At 42.0% G+C, this 22,582-nt stretch overlaps 1 protein-coding gene across 4 annotated transcripts in view; it reads right to left on the minus strand.

Moving 5' to 3' along the window:
• PLEKHA5 (pleckstrin homology domain containing A5) overlaps window positions 1-22,103 on the minus strand; it is a 285,024-nt gene extending 262,921 nt beyond the window's left edge. The window contains exons 1-5 of one of the 4 annotated variants that reach the window (XM_039544509.1): window positions 21,965-22,103; window positions 21,470-21,647; window positions 21,304-21,380; window positions 18,641-18,698; window positions 17,131-18,157 (exon numbers count right to left, since the gene is read on the minus strand). In XM_039544509.1, the coding sequence (XP_039400443.1) occupies window positions 18,088-18,157; window positions 18,641-18,698; window positions 21,304-21,380; window positions 21,470-21,558 (294 nt within the window). In that variant the 5' untranslated portion in view covers window positions 21,559-21,647; window positions 21,965-22,103 and the 3' untranslated portion in view covers window positions 17,131-18,087. Of the gene's footprint in view, window positions 1-17,130; window positions 18,158-18,640; window positions 18,699-21,303; window positions 21,381-21,469; window positions 21,648-21,964 lie in introns of those variants that run through there. The other 3 variants (XM_039544466.1, XM_039544476.1, XM_039544484.1) reach the window with 3 other exon arrangements.
• Between the last annotated feature and the right edge of the window lie 479 nt (window positions 22,104-22,582).

The following is a 22,582-nucleotide window of genomic DNA, read 5'->3' on the forward strand; positions in this document are numbered from 1 at the left end:
AGGAGAAGGTATTTGTAGCTATTTGTATTCGTATTTGTGGAGGCTGGTGGGGCAGTGTGCTGGGAAAGAAGCTGAGCCCTGATTAGGGGGCGGGGCTTCTCTGACTAGGTGTCCTATAAAGGTAGCCAGCCAGTCAGGCAGCAGCAAAGACAGCTGCAGCAGCACAGGAGCCAGCAAACAGAGCTGTAAACAGGGGAGTCTGAGTGGGAGTTTGGGGGAAGACTGAGAGGCAGGCAGAGGAACAGACAGGGTACTTACTGAAGGGAGCGTGCAGTGTGTTGGTGCTTGTTGGGGGTTTGTTTTGCTGTGGGTGGTGGTGTTTTGGGTTGGTCTGTGATTCCCAGATTTACAGAATTTACGTGGGAAGCCTATGACAGATACAGAGGCAGCAGTTGTAGTGATTCAAGCAGTGGAAGACACAATGAAGATGACTGGATATGGAAGCTGCAGCATGTACATGATCCTGGAGGGGGTACCTGAAAAGAGTTTTGTCTGAATGAAGTGCTGCCTGATAGAGCTGATGGAAGAAAAGATCTGAAGTGCAGGTGGAAACTCTGGTCAAGTTTAGAAGGGGGTTCGAGCGGATGATGGAGCAAAGACATGATGAGGCCGAAGGGAAAAATCTCATACTTGCAGATGGAAGCAGGACCAAAGAACTCTGAGGGGAGACTGCTGGGTGAGGAAAGTGGACTGTGGAAGCATGTGACTAAGCGAACCAGGCAGAGGAAAAGACGGGCTAATGAAGGAGCAAGAGAGCTCAGGAACAGGTTTGCGGAGTTGGAAAATGAAGAAGGGGCACAGCAGGTGGTCATTGAAGATGAGAGGGCAAGGAAGAAGAGAAGAGCAGCTAGCCCTATAAGGAGAGGTGACAAGTCAATGGAGACGACACCAAACATGAGCCCCAGGAGGATACAGGATGGGTTGCAGGGGATTGCAAGGGTGACTAGGAATCGAGAGGACTCGCAGCCAGAGGGAACAGGGGATAGACCAGAGAATCGCACCATCACCAGGAAAAGGCAGGTCTATGTGACTGGGAACTCCTTACTGAGAAGAATAGACCTATCTGTAACCAGAGCTGATCCAGAGAACAGAAGGGTGTGCTGTCTGCCCAGTGCTAAGATACAGGATGTGGACCTGAGGCTGAAGCAGAAACTATCAGAAGCCTGCATCTCAAGAAAGGGGGGGAAATTCATAGGCAGGAGTTTTAGACCAAGCATCTCAGAGAGGTGATTAAGAAAAAGCAGAAAGCCTACAAAGAATGGAAGATGGGAGTGATCAGCAAGGAAAGCTACCTTATTGAGGTCAGAACACATAGGGACAAAGTTAGAAAGGCCAAAAGTCATGTCGAGTTTTCCCTTGCACAGGGAACTAAAACCAATAGTAAAAGATTCTATAGCCATATAAATAAGAAGAAAACAAAGAAAGAAGTGGGACCGCTAAACACGGAGGATGGAATGGAGGTTAAGGATAATCTAGGCCCAATGTCTAAACAAATACTTGGCCTCAGTCTTTAATGAGGAGCTTAGGGATAATGGTAGGATGACAAATAGGAATGAGGATATGGAGATCGATATTACCACATCCGAGGTAGAAACCAAACTCAAACAGCTTAATGGGACGAAATCAGGGGGCCCAGATAATCTTCATCCAAGAATATTAAAGGAACTGGCACATGAAATTGCAAGCCCATTAGCAAGAATTTTTAATAAATCTGTAAACTGAGGGATTGTACCATATGACTGGAGAATTGCTAACATAGTTCCTATCTTTAAAAAGGGGAAAAAAGTGATCCGGGCAACTACAGGCCTGTGAGTTTGACATCTGTAGTATAGAAGGTCTTGGAAAAAATTTTGAAGGAAAAAGTAGTCAAGGACATTGAGGTCAATGGTAATTGGGACAAAATATACATGGTTTTACATAAGGTAGATCATGCCAAACCAACTTGATCACCTTCTTTTAGAAGGTAACAGATTTTTTAGACAAAGGAAATGCAGTGTATCTAATTTACCTCGATTTCAGTAAGGGATTCGATACGGTTCTACATGGGGAATTATTAGCTAAATTGGAAAAGATGGGGATCAGTATGAAAATTGAAAGGTGGATAAGGAACTGGTTAAAGGGGAGACTACAACGGGTCGTACCGAAAGGTGAATCGTCAGGCTGGAGGGAGGTTACTAGTGCAGTTCCTCACGGATCGGTTTTGGGACCAATCTTATTTAATCTTTTTATTACTGACCTTGGCACAAAAGGTGGGAATGTGCTAAAAAAGTTTGTGGATGACAAAGCTGGGAGGTATTGCCAATACAGAGAAGGACCAGGATATCATACAGGAAGATCTGGATGACCTTGTAAACTGGAGTCATAGTAATAGGATGAAATGTAATAGTAAAAGTGCCAGGTCATGCATTTAGGGATTAATAATCAGAATTATTGTTATACGCTGGGGAGACATCAGTTGGAAGTAAAGGAGGAGAAGGACCTCAGTATTGGTTGATCACAGGATGACTATAAGCCGCCAATGTGATATGGCCGTGAAAAAAGATAATGTAGTTTTGGGATGCATCAGGCGAGGTATTTCCAGTAGAGATAAGGTGGTGTTAGTACCGTTATACAAGGCACTGGTGCACCTCATCTGGAATACTGTGTGCAGTTCTGGTCTCCCATGTTTAAGAAGGATGAACAGGAACAGGTTCAGAGAAGGGCTACTAGGATGATCCAACGAATGGAAAACCTGTCATATGAAAGGAGACTCAAAGAGCTTGGCTTGTTTAGCCTAACCAAAAGAAGGCTGAGAGGAGATATGATTGCTCTCTATAAATATATCAGAGGAATAAATACCAGGGAGGGAGAGGAATTATTTAAGCTCAGGACCAATGTGGACACAAGAACAAATGGAAATAAACTGGCTATCAGGAAGTTAGACTTGAAATTAGACAAAGGTTTCTAATCATCAGAGGAGTGAAGTTCTGGAACAGCCTTCCAAGGGGAGTAGTGGGGACAAAAGACATATCTGGATTCAAGACTAAGCTTGATAAATTTATGGAGGGGATGGTATAATGGGATAGCCTAATTTTGGCAATTAATTTGTCTTTTACTACTAGCTGTAAATACGTCCAATGGCTTGTGATGGGATGTTAGATGGGGTGGGATCTGAGTTACTACAGAGAATTCTTTCCTGAGTGTCTGGCTCGTGAGTCTTGCCCACATGCTCAGGGTTTAGCTGATTGCCATATTTGGCATCAAGAAGGAATTTTCCTCCAGGGCAGACTGGCAGAAGCCCTGAGGGTTTTTCGCCTTCCTCTGCAGCGTGGGGCACGGGTCACTTGCTTGAAGGTTCTCTGCACCTTGAAGTCTTTAAACCATGATTTGAGGACTTCAGTGCCTCAGACACAGGTTTGTTACAGGATTGGGTGGGTGAGATTCTGTGGCCTGCATTGTGCAGGTGGTCAGACTAGATGATCATAATGGTCCCTTGAAGTCTATGATTCTATGAAATACCATTCACAATTTGGGTCTCCCAAAGACTTAGTGGGTGCCACAGACTACCCAGGGTAAAAACTGACCAATTTAAATAGTTGACCCACATCACAGAAACAATTTGCTCTCTAGGTCTGTGCAAAGAAAATCTCCATCTAGAAACTTTGAGAGGAGCGGGGCTTATGACTTTAGGCATTGTGCAGGTTTCCTTTGAGGACACAACACTTTCAAAAGACAAGCATAGGATCCTAAATTAATAACTTTGCTAGATACTAAAAATCATGGACTGAATACACTGAACTTATAGATTGTTGCAATAAACTAACTTCTCTCTCTTCATCCCCCCTCGCCCCCAGCTTTTTCTTCTCTCCTTTCCCCACTATGACTGGAGTGGTGTTAACAGACCACTTTACCTTGAATGGTCTCTTGAAATGTGTTAACATCTTATGCCAGTGGTTCTCAACGAGGGGTAAATGTACCCCCGGGGGTACACAAAGGTCTTCCAGGGGATACATCAACTCATCTAGGGCTTGGCTACACTTACAAATTTGCAGCGCTGCAGCAGGGTGTGAAAACACACCCTCTGCAGCGCTGCAAATTGCGGCGCTACAAAGCGCCAGTGTAGTCAAAGCCCCAGCGCTGGGAGCCGCGCTCCCAGCGCTGTCCGTTATTCCCCACAGGGAAGTGGAGTACGGACAGCGCTGGGAGAGTTTTCTCCCAGCGCTGGCGCTTTGACTACACTTAGCGCTTCAAAGCGCTGCCGCGGCAGCGCTTTGAAATGCAAGTGTAGCCAAAGCCCTAGATATTTGCCTAGTTTTACAACAGGCTACATAAAAAGCATTAGCAAAATCAGTACAAACTAAAATGTCAATGACTTTTATACTGCTCTATATACTACATGCTGAAATGTAAGTACAATATTTATATTCCAATTGATTTTATAATTATATGGTAAAAGTGAGAAAGTAAGCAATTTTTCAGTAATAGCGCGCTGTGACACTTTTGTATTTTTATGTCTGATTTTGTGAGCAAGTAGTTTTTAAGTGAGGTGTAATTTGGGGGTACACAAGAGAATTCAACTCTTGAAAGGGTTACAGTAATCTGGAAAGGCTGAGAGCCACTCGGCTGAACAATCTGTTCCACACTTTATTTAGCTGTGACACACAGAGTACACTGCCCAGATCTGAAGAAGAGTTCAGTGTAAGCACAAAAGCTTGTATCTCACCAACAGAGGTTGATCCAATACAAGTTATTACCTCATCCACTCTGTCTCAATAATATCCTGGGACCAACACAGCTACAACACTGCATGAAGCATTAAATGAAAGCCCTAATTCTGGATTATCTGGATTTCATTAAAGGGTCATTCTCAACTTCTCTGAGCATTATTTTCATTAATAAAATAAAACCTACAATAAGAATGTAGAAGCTGTGCAATGAGTTTCCATATAAAAATCAAGTTGGATTAAAATATTTATACCAAATGACATTCTCCCCTATCACTAAAAAGCTTAGGTATATACATGTGCTTTTCAGCCTGCCCTAAATGTTAACAAATCCCAATTATCTTGAATAACAAGGGAAGGGGTGAACTAAATTACATAGCAGAGGATCCCTCACTGAGCCCACACCCTCCTGGCCCTAACTCCCTCTTGTTTAAACCAGAAGGCTATTAGTCCAAGCTCTTCAGCCAACTGACTCTTTCCCTGTGTCATACTGCAGCAGGTGTGCACACTCAGTTGAAGATCAAACCACTTAGGGCTTTACACATTAAACTTAAGCTCCACCTGGAAACTCACAGGAAGCCACTGCTTGGTTCAACAGAATTCTTCTGACCCCCTTTATTGTTCACAAAAGTCTTTACTCCTGCCTATAAAAATCACAAAAGGATTCTTTTCCAGCTGCAATTCTAACTTGTGAGCTCATCAGCATGAATTTCTTTGCAGCAACAAAAATTAAGGACCCTAACCAGAGATTCAAAGAGAGATGGAAAGTACTGGTTTTTTAATTAGCTGCTGGATCCAGGAGGACTTTTTGTTGTCCAAAGCATAATGGAAATGCTCAAAGACATTGGAAAGCCTGCAGTTCTAGTTAGACAGGTCTGACACTCACCTGAAATATGTTAGATCTCACCCTAATTTTTTTTATTGCCAACAAAGCAACTGGAAACTCTTTAGTTTACTGCTCAGGATGTTTTCCAAGATATGGGACTCAAGGACACCATTTGGAAACGTTCACTTCTTTTTCCTATAGCGTATGAAAGACTAATTTTTGTTCTGATTTTAAACAGTGATTCATAGAATATCCGAGTTGGAAGAGACCTCATGTTAAGTTACAATGTATAAAACTATACCACCCAATTCCATGTAATTTGGGGGTTGGTGAAAAAGAAACATAATGTTCATGTAAGAGAGTTCAACACCTCTTAATACATGTTCTCCCAGCACAACACTAAACCACTGTTGGAAATGAAAGGATCCACAAGTACCAGAGGACTAACAGGAAAGAAATAAGTCATTTTACCTGCAGCACTCATAATGCAAGATACTATTAAAACTGAAAATTTCAAGTCTACTGCATTTTTCACCTTTAAGCTGTTTGTTCACTATCTGATATTATTGTCCAAGGTGAACACAATACAAAATTCATTTTTGTTTCTGGTCAGTTTCATCTGCCGATTCTCTAAATACATTCAATATTTTGCAATCTTTGGGTTGCAAACATTGTAAGGAAATGTAAACTTTGCTGAAGAGTTTGTTTTAAATTTCCTGAAATCACTTCAATTAAATTAGATTTGCTGAATAGAACAACAGCATAAAAAGATGAGACTGAAGGAGAAGATCTGGTCACCTTTTCTCAGATAGGTTACATGGCAGAATAGCATCCCACCCTTCATCCCACTTCCTCCCTGTCGGAGCACCACAGACACTTTACAGTGGAACCTCTGTGGTTCAGAGCTGCCAGCCTAATTCTGTACTCAGACAGAGGCTAAAGAAGAGGGAAAGGAACATTCTCTCTCTGGGGGTGGGGGACAACATGACTCTGTGCCAGGACTGCTAAGCCACTTTATCAAGAAGGGTCAATCATGTGCTTTTTCCTGGATTCTATGCATTATGGCAAAAGACAACAGGAGGATCAATGGCAAGTCAGTTTTGTGTATGATGGACCATCATCTCAAGAAACCGGTACCACCTTAAGTGGATCAACCACACAACATTTCTTTGGTCACATCTTGTCCTTGAAATTCAATGAAGGAGGAAAGAGGAGAAGTTAGAGATAGTTAGATAAAACAGAACCTTGAAAAATAAAGTTGAGGTAAGTGTTAAATTTTGTAAAAGTGGTAGTAGTGCCTTAGACAATTAGCATAAGTTTATAAGACTCCAAACCAGCTCAAATCTCTACAAGTACAAATTTTAATTATGTCTTTTTCCATTGTCAAGGCTGGATTTTGTAATGTGGATATTGAATACAATAGTTAATTATGACACTAAGAAAATATTCTTAGATATGTGATTCAATAAGCCTGTTGGACAGTTATTTCTATCGTATAAACAAGAGGATTCTAATTTGAATGCCAAATCCTCTCTGAACATTCAATGTAAAAACATTCATTTTCTCAAACACTGATTAATAATTCAAGTATAGATAATTGGACGTAGTTAGAATCTTCATCAGTTTCTGTAAGAACTGTTTCCCAAATCAGGTTAGAAGGTAATACGGAGGCTAATGAATTTTTTCCCTATTGGATGTTTATCATAAAAAAAGTTATATATGCATCTAACCTATTTTATCTTTATGCTGTTAAGATAGCTATTAAATAACCTTATTCTGAATTATGAAAATGATGGCTCAAATATATATTTTTGTTAGTGGTTCTCTATAATTATCTTCCATACCTGTCTCCATTAAGGGTCAGAACCAAGAAATTTTAGTGTTTAGAGGAACTGTATTATGTATCTCAATTTTTTTTTAATGTCAGCAAAACTAACAACAACAAACATTAGTTTTGGGCCTCACTACCGGGGGACACACAAAACAAACAACAACAAAAACCCACCATACATCTATCTTAGCCACAACAGACCCTTCCTCCTCATTTTTTAAGTTAATGGGTTTTAAAAACACTGCTTGGTGTTTTATATATAACAGGGGTAATCTATTTTTGTCAAGGTCCAAATTTTTTTGTCAACGTATAGTCAAGGTCCAGATTCCAGAGAAAATATAAAAAACACGAGTAAATAAAAAGCTTTTGCAATCCGTTCAAAAGCATCTGGCGGTCAAGAGTTGCTCCAGGGTCTGCCTATCGACTACCCCTGTATTGTATTGCATTATACTTTGGTCTATACGCGTTCTTCCTCTAAATTAGATGCAGAGGAAAGTTAGTTGCTACTTTTTTTTTTTTAAATACATTCAGAAAGACATTCTCCAAGACCATTTTAAACAAATAAAAATTCCTGGACCCCATACTGCATTTAATACATGTGTAAAAATCTATGGACAAAAAAATATTTGCAACAAAATGAGCTACAGAATAATATTTAGCTGGTAGTTCAACCCAGATGAAAGTATCAGAAATTACGTTCTGATTGTGCAAGAAATGCACCATAATTTTTAGTGGTTCTACTTAGTCAAATACGTGGCAAAGCATACAAGAAAATCTTAAATGAATATTTCTGCTTTAAAATTATTTACTCAAAAGGATTTTAAGATGGCATTTTAAATCAAAATATTTATTGAATATTTTTCTTGGTTATTTCATATTCAAAGATATTTGTTTGACATACTGCAATGTTTTCAGCTAAGAACATACAAAATTATAGTCATTAAGTGCTTCTTTCTGCTAACTCTGGTAGTAAATGGAACTGCAATAAGCTAACTTATTAAGGGTAGATTGCTGGATAAAGTATCTCTGCCTACCAATAATCCTCAAGTAGTTCTAGACAAAACAGTCCATATCAAGAGTGACTAAAATATCTTTAATCATAAGTATTTTGGAACTTGTTTTCACAAACTGCTTTACCGTTACTAAAAATGGATGTTTGCCATACAAGTTTTCAAAATCTTGTTTTAAAAAATTATCCTTTTTCCAGTAAGGGACTTCCTGGGTTTGAATGGAACACTTGGACACAATTTTATATGCCCAAAGGATGTAGGTTTAACACAATCTAAAGACAGCTTGTTTGTAGGGGTTTGTGCTAAGCTAGCATTTGTTGGGTTATATATGTTCTAAACTTTTTTTTTTTAATTATCCTTGTTATACCCTGATATTAAGATATTCCAAAGGAAAAACTGCTCAGTTCACTAAAATTCAAAAACAAAATTCAGTAAGTCGACTTAACTACCTTGATCCCTAAAGAACAAATGTACAAACATTGACATGTGTATACTAACTGAAATAAATGTTATTTTCCAATATTTACACTGTAGTTTGCTTTTTTCTCATTTCACTTATTTTAAAAGTGGACAATGATTTAATTTCCCGGTTCTCCTGCACTTAAGACAATACTGGTTGGGTTCACAACATAATAGAGTAATATTTTAAAAGGGATTGGGGAAAAAAACAAAAAATACTGACCTACTCCTGTTGGCAAGTCTTCCCTGGCAGTTTGGTTGGGGTGTTTAAGCTTTCAATTTTCTATTAATCTAAACTTTCATTTTTTAGGTATCAAAGATAACCTCACAGATTTGAACTGATGCAGTGCTTCCTTCCCCCAGTCCACAAACAACTAGTGCCTTTGCACCTCATCACCACTTTCCCTCCAACTGTTTGGGGTGGAGCAAGAGAATATGCTGTCACCGTCCCTCCCCCAACCTCCTTTCTGAAGGAGACAGTGAGGGAAGAAGAGCAAACAATATTCAAACTTAGACACTTACTTGACAAAGGATATAAAAACAGATAATCACATACAGACAGCACCGTGGCAGGAATCCCAAGCAGCTAGGGTTTTGGGGCTCATTTTCCAAGTAGGTACTATCCCTGTACTTCACTGGTGCTCACACGGACAGACATGGCAGTTTAGCCTGAACCAAACTGTGCCTCTGCTATAATGGACATTAATTCGCTATAACAACAAGAGCTAGCACACTGTAGAACAGTGCTACTCAAAGTGGTGGTCCGTGGACTGGTGCCGGTCCGCAAGCCATTGGCTGCTGGTCCGTGGCGAGTTTCCAGAAAAGAAAGAGAAATAATAGTATAAATTTAAAAATCACACTGAAATTCCACCAAGAATAATGATCAGTCGATAAAAGTCAACAATATTTAATATTATGTTTTCAGAAGCACATATTATAATATTGATAAATAAACAAAATAAAAAATGTCTGCCAATTTTTATTTTATTCATCATATTGTTTCTGATATAAATTACTATTACTACAAATGTTCAAATAATATTTTCTTGGATCTAGTCATTTTATACTATCCGCCCAGATGCACAGCCTTTCAGTCAGTCTTCAATGTATTTAAATGGGAACATCTCCGCATGTACGCCACACTCCCATTCCAATTAATACAGTGAAGAATGTTAGTTTTTCTGATCTGATGTGCTACGTGCCTATGCAAAAATGACAGTAATATGGCACTGATCCCTGGGAAATATGGTACCGGTCCCTGGGAAATTGGGGGGAAAAAAAACCTGTCCGTCCGCCACATCAGATAGTTTGAGAAGCACTGCTGTAGAACATATACAGGAAAAGCAGGCTTATCACAGCACCAGGACAGATTCTGGTTTCTGACCCAATGTAATAAATTATAACACTCAGATTAGAAAGCAATAAATGAGTTTAAAGTGAAAAATTTTAAATGTATATTGGGATGAAGGCTAACATTTGGATCTGAAAAGGTTTCACTGAAGAGTAACTACATCAAATATTTATTTTTCTACTCTAACACATTCCAAAGTTTCTGGGCTGCCAATTCAGCTCTTTTAGTACTTCATTTCAGTCAGAAAAATTTACCAAGGAGGCTTCCAAAGAGGCATGGAGGCTGGGGGAAAGGAAGGAAAGGTCCTGAAAGAACTGACTGGAAAACTAGGGAAAAAGATGACAATACTAGTTAAGCACCAAAGAGGTTTTTCCTCCCTTTTAGTTTCCTGTTCTCTGTCTTCAACAGAAATACTGGTGTGCAAATTAGTCCAGATTTATATTTTTCTAATGGAAAAATCAATGCATCACTGTGGTCATAACTGCACTAGCCACCCACACAAAGTTATGATCAGTATTTGCTTCACTATTTATCCTCCTTTCATATGTAAAGCCAAAACAAAGCATATTCACCCTCCTCATTACCAATTCAATAACAGCTAAGACCTAGGTTGAGACTGAAGCATCACCTTTTACAAAAACTACTGAGCCATTTAAACTTGATTAAATGAGATTATTAATTGGCTAATAGAATGCAGCCTTCAGTATCTTAAGCATCTTCTCAATTAATTCAATTTAATTTTAATCTCATATTGAGAAGCTTTAGTTAATTTAATATGCTATAGAGAGAGAAGTTTAGCTTTTACAGCACATGTGATTACACTGAATACTGCATTTTTACATACTAATAAGAAATAGCAGGTATTTAGTTTATTTTCTTCACCTAATTTTCAAGGCCATCCTTACTATGAATAAGACATTTTATGTCACACACAGTGTAAAGGTACATGGAGTACAACTATTTTCTTGATTTTCATGTTCAGTACTCCACCCATTAGAGAAAGAACCAAGAAATACCTCTGAGGTATGTTTGAATATTAGTTGTTGGGTGGTTTGTTTGGTTGGTTTTTTTAAAAATATATTTAGTAGTGGTCAAGGCCAATCTAGACCGTAATACATTAGATACTGTGTACACACATAGGTAGCATGGTCTCATTAACTAAAGTGTTCTAATTAACATAGCTAATTGTCACAATGTAGACAGAGACTGAACTTAACACAAAGGAAGCGAAGCAAAGCGAAGCAGGGACAAGAAGGGGAACAGTAGTAAGCTCCATCAGTTACAAACTAGCATAGCTTTCTTTTTTAATTTTAAAACTTCCCTGTCAAACCATATAGCCCTGTGCCTTCTTCCATTTCCCCATCCCCAACACATCCCTCAGCCCGTGCCGCTTCCCACAGCCCCCATTGACTTGAAGTGGTGAACCGCGGCCTGTGGGAGCTGCAATCAGCCAAACCTGCGGACACAGCAGGTAAACAAACCAGCCCAGCCCGCCAGGGGACTTACCCTGGCAGGCCACGTGCAAAAAGTTGCCGATCCCTGACCTAAAATATAGTGCTTGGGGCATGACATATTTCACAGCCCTGAGTAATATAACTAAATGGATCCAATTTTTAAGAGCAGACTAGGCTTCATACAGAACAATCCTTTTTACTTATAAACCCTTATCCTTCTGAATTTCAGGATCCATCTACTCTGAGGATTGTACCTACCAATGTATCTATATGGTACAAACCCTAAGCACAGACATGTGAAACCTCTACATGATGCAGTTTGCACTAGTACAACTTCTCTGTCCAACTTGGGCTTATAATATCTTGCCTATCTACACCGGGGTAAACACCAATGCAACCAAATCAGTGATTGGCCATTAATTGCTTAATTAGAGCAATTCCTTACAAAAGCCACATGGAGCTCAGGGGCTGAGCTCCAAGTTGTGTGATGCACGCCTTATCACTTAATGCAGCCGTTCTCAGCCGGGGGTCCACGGCCCCCTGGGGCTCCGCAAGCCCTTTCAAGGGATCCACGGGGCCCCATGGCTGAAACCCAGACCCCGAGCTCTAGCGCCGCCTGCAGGGCTCAAGCCAGGAGGCACAGGGCTGAAGCCCCGAGCCCTGTTGTTCCCTGTGGGGGTAAAAACCATGAGCCCATAGGCAGAGTTGGGGGCATAGAGGGCACTGCTTCCCCCCCAAAAAACCCTACAGCGCAAGAGCACAGCAGTCCCAAGGGCAGCACCACACCTTCCCCCCTGCTCTGGCAGGTGCCATCGAGCAGGCAGCCGAAGCACTTCCTCCTCCCCCTCCTGCTGGTGCCCTGGGTTGAAGCTGCTCCTCAGCTCCCGAGTCCCAGCCCCGTTTCCACCCCAGTTCCGTGGCTGGCAGACCCCTCTGGGAACAGGGACCACAGGGGAGCCCTCCAAGCACACAGCCCCAAGTACCCCCATCCCTGCACCCTGAGCTACCCCCCTGCTCACACACAGCCCCTAGCCACCCCCTCCCTGCACCCTAAGCTGTTTTCAAACTTTTTGAGCTCAGCCCTCCACCTCTAAGTTACAATTTTTGGTTGCACCCCACACCCCAACCCAGAAAGGCAGAAGGCCTGATAAGGTGAGTCAGGGGTGGAGGTGGCACTCCCTCTCTGGACTGCTGGCCCCTGCCCCCTTTCCCCCCCACAAAAAATAGAAGTCAAACTACTCCTATGCCCAAGGCCCCTGTCCCGAGCCATCCCCCACCGGACCTGGAGTTTTTATAGCACATTGAGGGGGGCCTCAGAGAGTAAAAGGTTGAGAACCCCTGATTTAGTGCATACTAGTTCTCCCGCCCAGTCTATTGCCGCTAGAGCTGCAGGAGGGCTACAGAAAAGACAGGCAAATTTAAGGCGTTGTCTACATGAAGCTTGCACCAGTTTGCCTAGAGAGGTTTTTTTTAAAAACAGTTTAGTTAAACTAGTGCAAAGCTCTGTGTGCACATTGTTAAACTGATTTTAAACGTTGCTTACAGAGATGCACTTACCAATGCAAGCTAAGTTATATAAAGGTGGTTTAAAATCAGTTTAAGTATGCCCACACAGGATTTCTGCTCTGGTTTAACTAAACCTTTTGGCCAAAGAAAATAGTTCAGGCAAGTTCTAACCAGTTGCAACTATCACAGGTCCAGCTGCATCACAGAGTCTTCATTTGCAATTATAGCAGTGGCAACAGAAACCAATGCACTGTTGTCTTGTGAGTCTACAGCCACACTACTCTACCACCACTAAAATTCTCACTCATCTTAATGGTGTTTACTTTGAAGTCTATGAAAACTCAGGCCTGGTCTACACTAGAAAATTAGCTCTGCATAAGTACACTCAGGAGTGGGAAAAATCCACACGCTTGAGGAGCACAGTTAAGCTGCCCTAAGTCCCGGTAGACAGTGCTAGGTCTGATATAAGAATTCTTCTGTCAACCTAGCTGCTACCTCTCACGGACGTAGATTACCTAAGGCAACAGGAGAATCCTTCCTTTTGGTATAGGTAATGCTTACACTGAAGCGCTACAGTTGCACAGCTATGGCACTGTAGCACTAAGTGTAGACAAGCCCTCAGCCCTTACTTACTCTATGATTTCAGTTACTGGGATTGCTGCAGCAACGCAACTCGTAGCACAGACCCATGCAGCTTACCATCCGTGAAGCATTACACGTGATATGCACTTCTGTAGCTTAACACCAAAACTTAAATGTTTCTGCAATATGCCGAATCTCAAGTCTTAAGACATCTAACACTCAAGGCCAAGAGTGGGATAAAAACAAAAAACAAAAAACAAAACAAAAAAACTTTCTGAAGAAATTCTGGAATTTTTGCAAGCCTCTCAGATTCTAAAGGAAACCCAAGTTTTAGTCTCTCTGGAAGTCGCATTTGATGTTATTTGGAGGAATTGGTGGTCATGTAAAATAAGTTAGATTCAGCTCAAATTCTAAATGTACAGGCACCTGTATTTCTCAGCAAGGGAAAACTGACACCTTACACTACCCAAATGGTATAGACAGATGTCTCAGCAGCACACAATCAAGAATGAATTGAGACAGACTGAACATCCCTTGCATCCCTAAAAGTAAACCTTATTTTGTTTTGGGAGGGTGGAAGAATATTGGCAGTTATCTGTATGAGCACTGTAATATCTAAGCTTGCAGTGCCACTACCTATTCTAGAACATTTCACTTTCCAGCGCTGACAATCTGCTCTTAAAGATATACAACTAGCTCAATCCCTAAATTTACTGGCATTCCTATGGCACTCATTGCCACAATTTGAGCTCATTTATGCAAATTAAATTTGTCCATACTAGCTTAATCTTAACTTGTTTGAACATACCATGTGACAGTATTTACCTAACAAGTGAGATAAATGAAATGCAAGTGATAATTGGAAGTATTAATTCTACAAACAATTGTTACATGCAAAAGTGTTTTTCAGAGAGAAGTGTACAATTACTAAAAAGAATGGGGGCAAACTGTAGTTTACATGTAAGCCATTTCTCACTTCATAATTACTTAACAGCTCAGTTTTCTTTAACTAGGAAGCAGAGCTGACTGCATACATGTCTAATTTTACAACTTTCATGTACAGAAGTATGTAAAGTCTATTCAGGAAAAAGAATACATGCATGAAAGAGACAGTCATTTTAACAATGTGATCCAACACACTTGTGGAGTGCCACAATAGCTGTTCTAAATAATTGAAGTATACAACAAACTGATAAATGAAGTAGACTAATAAAATACTGAACAGATTGGAAAAACATATTGCTTTCAGTTAGCAATGAGCTTTGGCCATTGACATTCCACAGTAAAAAGAGACAGCCTGTACCTCTACCATGCTGTTTAGTTTCAGTATTGGATTTCTTCTACTAACCCAAATTCCAAGACAGTTCAAAGTCCTACTCCCAACTCATTAAATAAATCTTATTCAAATTCTTCAGACAGAACCTCATTACCCAGAGCAAACAGAACTCTATTTACCTATCTGTGCTTTAAAATTAGCATAGAACCAAAGCCAAGCAGAAAATCTAAAATAGAAACATGGAATAACAAACTTTACTTATTCTGAAAATGAAAAGATGCACCCCAACAAAAAGTGTTCTTTAAATAATCACATTTCAATACAGAATGTAATCTGAGACATTTGTTTAATGCCAGTTCTAAGCATGTAGTTAAGATTTGCTTGATGCATATTCTCCTCTATATTACCTCAATTTGATTACACAGCATTTCTAAAAAAATTCATTTAATATTCTAACTCGGGGAAGGCAAACTACGGCTGGATTCGGCTCGTCAGGGCTTTCAATCCAGCCCGTGGCACAGCGGGGCTAAGGCAGGCTCCCTGCCTGCCCTGGCCCTGCGCCACTCCCAGAAGCGGCCAGCACCACGTCCCTGCGAGCGGGCAAGAGGGCTCCGTGTGCTGCCCTTGCCTGCAGGCACCACCACCTGCAGTTCCCATTGGTCAGGAATGGGGAATCATGGCCAATAGGAGCTTCAGGGTTGGTACCCTCAGGCAAGGGCAGCACGTGGCAGAGTCCCCTGCCCCACCCGACCCCAGCCCCAACCGCCACTGTTGGACATGCTGGCCGCTTCCAGAAGCGGCGCAGGGCCAGGCAGGGAGCCTGCCTTAGCCCCACTGCACGCCACTTCCACCCCGGAGCCGCTTGAGGTAAGCAGTGCCAGGCCGGAGGCCACACCCCAAATCCCTTCTGCACCCCACACTGCAACCCCCTGCCTTGAGCCCCATGCCGCAACTCTCCCACACCCCAACCCCCTGCTGAGCCCCCTCCCGCACCCCGCACTCCCTCCCGCACCCCAACCCCCTGCCCTGAGCCCTATATTCCTGGTCCTGCATACAATTTCCCCACCCAGATGTGGCCCTCAGGCCAAAAAGTTTGCCCACCCCTGTTCTAACTCAGCCAGCATATTTGAAATCATATTTCAAAAGTTACATTCAAGTTTCCGAACACAAATAAATATTTTCACCTATTTTCTCTTGGAAAACATTATAGCATACCATAGAGAAAATTTACACAAGTGCACGGCTAAAAACACCAACGCAGAGTTCCACTAACTTCCATCTACTCCCTGTTTAAATACAACTTAGGATCATCTTCTCTTTTACAACCTTTAACTGGGAACAAAGAGGGAACTAATTGTCTTTTTCCTATTTTCTTATTTAATAGTAATCCACAAGAGTCTAATATTTTATTTTCTACTATTGTTCTAAGTGTTAAATAGTCATCTTAATGACTAGTTCATTTTAGAGTATCAAAACAATGTATCTACATAAAATATTCACATGAGTAGTGTTACAGTGAAAACTGCCTCACACTATGATCTTGTCCATACTAGCGCCTCCCTTTCCCATCTAACAACCCCTATTCTCCACCAATTGTGGGAGCACAAGTATAGTTTGGGTTCAGACTTGCATATCCAGACTTGCACTGCACAAGTTAGACAAGACTGGTTAAGGTACCTTGTCTACTATACCACTCATTGTTGCCAATGCTTGTGGAGCTGAATAGTAGGAAATTTTACGGAAAAAAGCCAGCATAGTATAAAAGTGTAAATAGTCTCAAATCCTGCATTTACAAACAATGAACACAAACTAAAGCCAAGAACATCATTGTTCGTCCCTCACATTTTAAAGTATAAACTGATACACTACTTTACTGCTATAACATGTCAAGCACATTGCAGTGAAATGCACCGTATATTCTCAGAGATGCAGTAAGTATATTTAACTATTTGGTGTTGAAAGTACCATCAGCAATGTATACTTCAGATAACATTTCTAACAACATCCAGTGCCACAAGAGCTGTAAGTCTGAACATTTGCAAAAATGTGCTCACTATGAACAGCATGGTTCTTAATTAGCAGGTTCCTGACACAGTTCAGAGCAATTTTAAACATTTTATTTCTTTATTGCCTCATTTTACAGCATTTCTACCTAAAGTTGCATGAATGCATTATAGTAGAGTAGCCTTTGGAAAGAACATTTTAATATTGACAATCAAGCTGCTCAGAACTACAAGTCACAGTCCATCAACAATTAGGCCTTTTAATATAGCTTGATACAGATTCCAATTGCAAGTTTTGCTATTACAATCAAAATCAGAAAATTCAAAATCAGTTCTAAAAGATTTATACAGTGGGTCAGATCAATACAAGCATTTATATTCTACCAGTCACTTGCCATCTGGCACAACTTAAATATCAAATACCTTCCTCAACATTCACAGAAGAAAACTGCAAAGAATAGTAGAAAGATGGGCAGTAGCCTACCATTCTTACATTAGTGGTGCTTACTCATAAGAGTTGTCCCATTTATACACTACTAATGCAAGTAAGGGACGTATATAAGACCACAATACACTAAGAAATACCTTCGTAAGTCTGAAGATGTTTACAATTTGTTGGAGTGCCTAAGCTTGAACAGAAGAGGAGGATGCACTCCTCTATATTTTACGTTGTTGTGATTTTTTGTTTTGGTTTTTTGCGTGAGGGAGGTGCAATGTAAAATATTCTGTTCACCTCACACTGAAAAGGTTTTAAGAGGTTTGCACAGATCTGACACCTACTTTGGACTTAAAAAAAAAAAAAAAAAAAGCAGCTTCCCTCTGTTTCCTCAATTAAAAGAATATTACACAAAACAACTGAAGTGGACACTTCCCTGAACCAATCACTTAAAGGGGGGGGGGGGGAAGAGGTGGGAGGCAGGGAGAGACATGGTTTCTTCGATCCAAATATTAATAAACTAAAGAATTCTGAAAACAGCTTAAGGATCAATTCATTCTATTCTACTATAAAAATCTGGTCAAGTCACAAAAATAAACTCATCTCATTAATCAAAGACAGACATTTGAAAAACTACTTTGAGAACTGTGCTAAAGTTCCAATATGACACATTTAAGCACACAATGGTAAATGCAGACTGTTTTTTCTTTTGCAGAATTTCTGAAAAAAATGTAAGATAAAAGAAAAAATCAGATTAAAACCAAAACTGATGGTTTAGTGGTTTTAAAATGTAATTACTATAAATATGATGTTTGGTAGCCAGGAATCCTGTCCCAACAAGAGATAAAAAAAATTAAAAACTGTCCTCCTGAAAACTTTTTAGATACACACATCACATAAGCACATATGTACACAAACTCAGGCTTTCTTGCTAGATGGGTACCACATACGATAGTTTCCATCTGCACCTGAAGTGCTCAACAAAAAATATCTAGACACTAAGTTCAAGAAATCATTGCAGTCACAATGTAGAATAAACTAAATAAAAGTTCTCTGCTATAGTACAGTGCACACTCCTTTTAAAGTGATTATTCATAGCATTGCATTTAATCCTGAATTAAAATGTACTCACTAAGAATAATATACAGCCACCCTTAGGAAATTTCAAATTTTAGTATCTTGACAAACTATCATTCAACTCACTTTATGTAGTATCTTGCACCTTCAAAAGTATATGCTTCTTCCCAACCTGTGGGTAAGTCTAGAAAACAAGAAGTGATACATCATAAGTTTTATAGGCTAGACTAGTACAGAGTTACAGCAATGTGCATACTTGGCCAATATGTACCTTTGTCTACATAGAGAATATAGACAAAATTCAAACTGTTAAAGATTTTATAGAGAGTCAACAAAAATTGTCTGGGCTTAAACCATTCCCTGTAGTGTGAAAACAATATAAATGGTGAAATGTAAATTAGATTAGCATTTTCAGTAGTAGTAATTCAGGTAAGGACATATGTAAACCCTGAAGTGTTCCTTCTCTTTAAACAATAATTGAAATTGTTGCAGGCCTAATCTTAAAAGTAGTAGTTCCAAATTACTTGATAAGGTAAAGATTTAAGCAAATCAATTTACAAAGTTCTGCAGTGCGCATAAGTCACATGCACCCTAACAAGCATGATATCTCTTAAAATACACCACAGAAGATATTTGTTTTATATTAGCATAGGTACATCACTAAGCACTGTCTGTAATATACACACACACACACCAACTTTCTTGCAGCGTTTACAATTCTGTTCAACACTGCATGAAAATACATTTACCTCACATCTAGGGGGGAAAGAGGTGACTTATTTTTTCCCTCTGTTGAGTATCAGTTTCCTAAGCAAAATGAGTCAACAAGGCAGAAGCCCCATCTAGAGAAGTAAAATCTTGATAGAATAAACTGAGGGCCAGATTTTTAAAGGTATTAGATACCTTAAAAGGTATTTAAGCACCTAACATGTAGGTAGTGGGACTTTCAGGTATCTGCCCCCGAGCCTGTAAAAGGTGGGGATTTTGTGTGGATTTAAGGGAATAAAGGCTATTTAAAGATCACTTCATGACATATCGCAGCCTCGGGGAAGGGGGGGATCTAGAGACTTTTGATAAAGACATGGGGAAAGTATGGACCAACAGGATGCCTCTCCGGTGTAAACAGGAATGGCCATCACATGGAGAAAGCACAAGTCTCTCATAACTGGTGCTCTCACAAAGTAGATACTACCTCAACTCTTAAGGGATGTGGACTTTAAAGACGACAATCAATCCCCTGCTAACAGTGTAAAATATTTGAATGACGTTTTTTGCAAAAGTGCACGTAGCTCAGTTATTTGGGTAGAATCCCTCCTTAAGACTGAGACTTCAATTTAGGTTACAAAACCAAAATCAGCCAAAATAAGTTACAAAATTCGGTCTACATACGGGAAATGAATGAACACATGTGCACATTAAAACAGAAAATACAGATACAGGTTTGTTTGATACCACACAGAAAATACTTCACACTAATGTTAAAAGAAAATTTAAGTTTACCTGCCAATAACTTCCCTTTTAGACCAATACCTGAATACTGCATAACAAAACTGTTTCCTCTAAAAGAGGATAATGGCAAACAAGGAGGTAGAAATAAATATCAAGCATTTAAGTGATTAGGATAAAACATCAGTGATTCAATAGAGCCATTAACAGTTATTTAACAAGGAATTCATGTGTGACTAGCAGCAATGTCCACAGCAAATGTACCTCATGTACATATGCCGATTTACCCCTTCATAGCGGCTTTAAGATAATTTCTAAGTTAATATGAATGCTAATTACACAGGGGAAGAGCACCAAACCAATGGTTCTACTTCCTGCAATTCAAAGGCTCATGGTTATAACTCACAACTATTCACTGCAGCTAAAAGTGTAGGGAGATTTAAAATAAGAAACCCACTCCTCCAACTGTTCCCAACTCACAGGAAAAGAAGAAAGGGAGAGAGCATAGTCAATGTTTTTCAATAATCCTGCGTGATATTTTAAAATAAAGAACCACTTGAATGCAAAAGAGGAATACTCCAATAACTTGCTCAGTTACAGAGTCTCCTTCTCTCACCCCATAGTTTACACGAACGAAAACAACTGCATTTATAAACACACACAGCCTCCCAATGGCATTTGCAGCCTGCGTGCAGTTCCAGCAGCGAGAGTTTGGCTCTGGGTCTCCAGAGCGTCTGCTGAAAATCCTCCTCCTCCTCCAACACCTCCTTCTGCTGCTGTTTCTCCCGAGAGGAACAAACAGCAGCCACAGAAGAGACGGATTCCACCCCCAAATTACTCCTCATGCTTCAGCCCCTTTTCCTCCTACCCATGCCACCTTCTCTGTCACTAAGAAACACGCACACGCTCTCAGCCTAGATTGGAAAGGGGGCGGGGGGGAAGGTTTCTAGATGACTATAGTTAGTGGGCTCTCCCTAGGCATTTCTAATCCACCTATTGTAATTCTCTTTAGGTACCAAGGTCTCGAAAGGAGGGATGAGGAAGCAGCGCTGCTGGGGGTAAGGTGGGTCTGGGGGCGAGGATGCAGCTGTGCGGGCTCTGACGGGGGAGGCGGCAGCGGTTGGGGGGGGATTGAGGGGGGCTGAACAAGAGGCTCTGGGGGAACAGAGCAGGGGTGAGGCAGCTCCAGGGGGTGGGGCCAGCGGCGGGCGTGGGGTGAGGAGCAGGCTGGGGTGGGGTCGGAGGGAGGAAATGGCTGGGCCGGGGGGAGGCGAAGGCTCGGGAGGGAAGGGGGCTGGGGGGCTGCGGTCGCTGCCCCGGCGGGGGGCGGGCGGGGCCGTTACCTGCGCTGCGGCGGTGCCCGGTGATCACGGCCTCTCCGGTGTGCGGGTGCAGCCAGGTCGTGCTCTTCGCCTCCTCGCTGCGGGGGGGACACAGACACCGGGTCAGTCAGCGCCAGCCCCGCCACCGCCCCGCGCCCCGCCCGGCCCGACCCGGGCGCGCACTCACTTGATGAAGAAGAGGCGGCCGCCCTGGCTGATCCCGTAGCTCCAGTTGCCGGGCAGCGAGCACAGCCGCTCCGCGCTCAGGTCCGCCATGGCCGAGCCGCCGCCGCCGCTACCAGCGCAGCCGGGGAGGGGGGTGCGCGCGTTCACGAGCGCGGGCGCGTCACCGCCGCCGCCAACACCTATGGGGGAGAGAGGAAACCGCACCAACCGCCCGGCCCGGCCCCGCCCCTGCCGCCGCGGGGACGCGCCCGGGGACGCGCTTGCCGTGGCTGCGCACGGAGCGCCCTGGAGCGGGATGGGTCCGCGCCCTGCAGGGGGCCTGGCACGGGGCTCGTGCCGAGGGCGGCGTTTTACTTTCCGTGGGAGCCGCTTCTGCCCGTAACCCCGCCGCTCTGTGAGCTCTGGGCGGGCGCCAGCAGAAAACCACGGCCAGGGAGCGCGCGCCCTGAGAGACCCGGCAAAGTACGGGGCAGGTGCGGGACTCACTCCGCCTCACCTGCGTGGGGATGAGTCCGGTGCAACTGCAGCCGAAACTCCCCGCCCCGGGAGCGAAGCAGGCTCGAGGGCAGCCCTTGAGAAAACCCCGGCAGGGCGCAATTAACCTGACACCAGTTTCCCTCCCTAAAGTTGTTCACACTAGGATGACCAGATGGGGGGGAGGGAACAGGGACAGTCCCGATTTTGGGGTCTTTTTCTTATATAGGCTCCTATGACCCCTCACCCCCTGTCCTGGTTTTTCACACTTGCTGTTGGGTCACTCTAGTTCACATGTATCACCTCCCTCCAACTTCTAAGGCCCAAATGTGGGATACAGTATGGCAAAGATTGAATGAGTACCAAAATTATTCCTGCAGGAAACTCAAAGGGTTGGCTTTCCCAGCACTGCATACAACTTTTGGTTTAATTGGAGACACAAGATTTCCTATATAAACAACTTTCCAGGGTAAAAGGGAGGAAACCCCTAATGTGTGTGGAACTTGGAGAATAAAATGAGTAGTGTTCCTTAAAATAAGGTGCATTTGAGAGGTATGGTGCACACTAAGGTGGCCCCAGGTCAGTGCTTAAGGTAGTAGTAGTAATTTTGGTAACAGAGACTCCACTCATGCAGGGAGAG

This window comes from Mauremys reevesii, linkage group 1 (assembly GCF_016161935.1).
Source record: "Mauremys reevesii isolate NIE-2019 linkage group 1, ASM1616193v1, whole genome shotgun sequence".
Lineage (NCBI taxonomy): Eukaryota > Metazoa > Chordata > Testudines > Geoemydidae > Mauremys > Mauremys reevesii.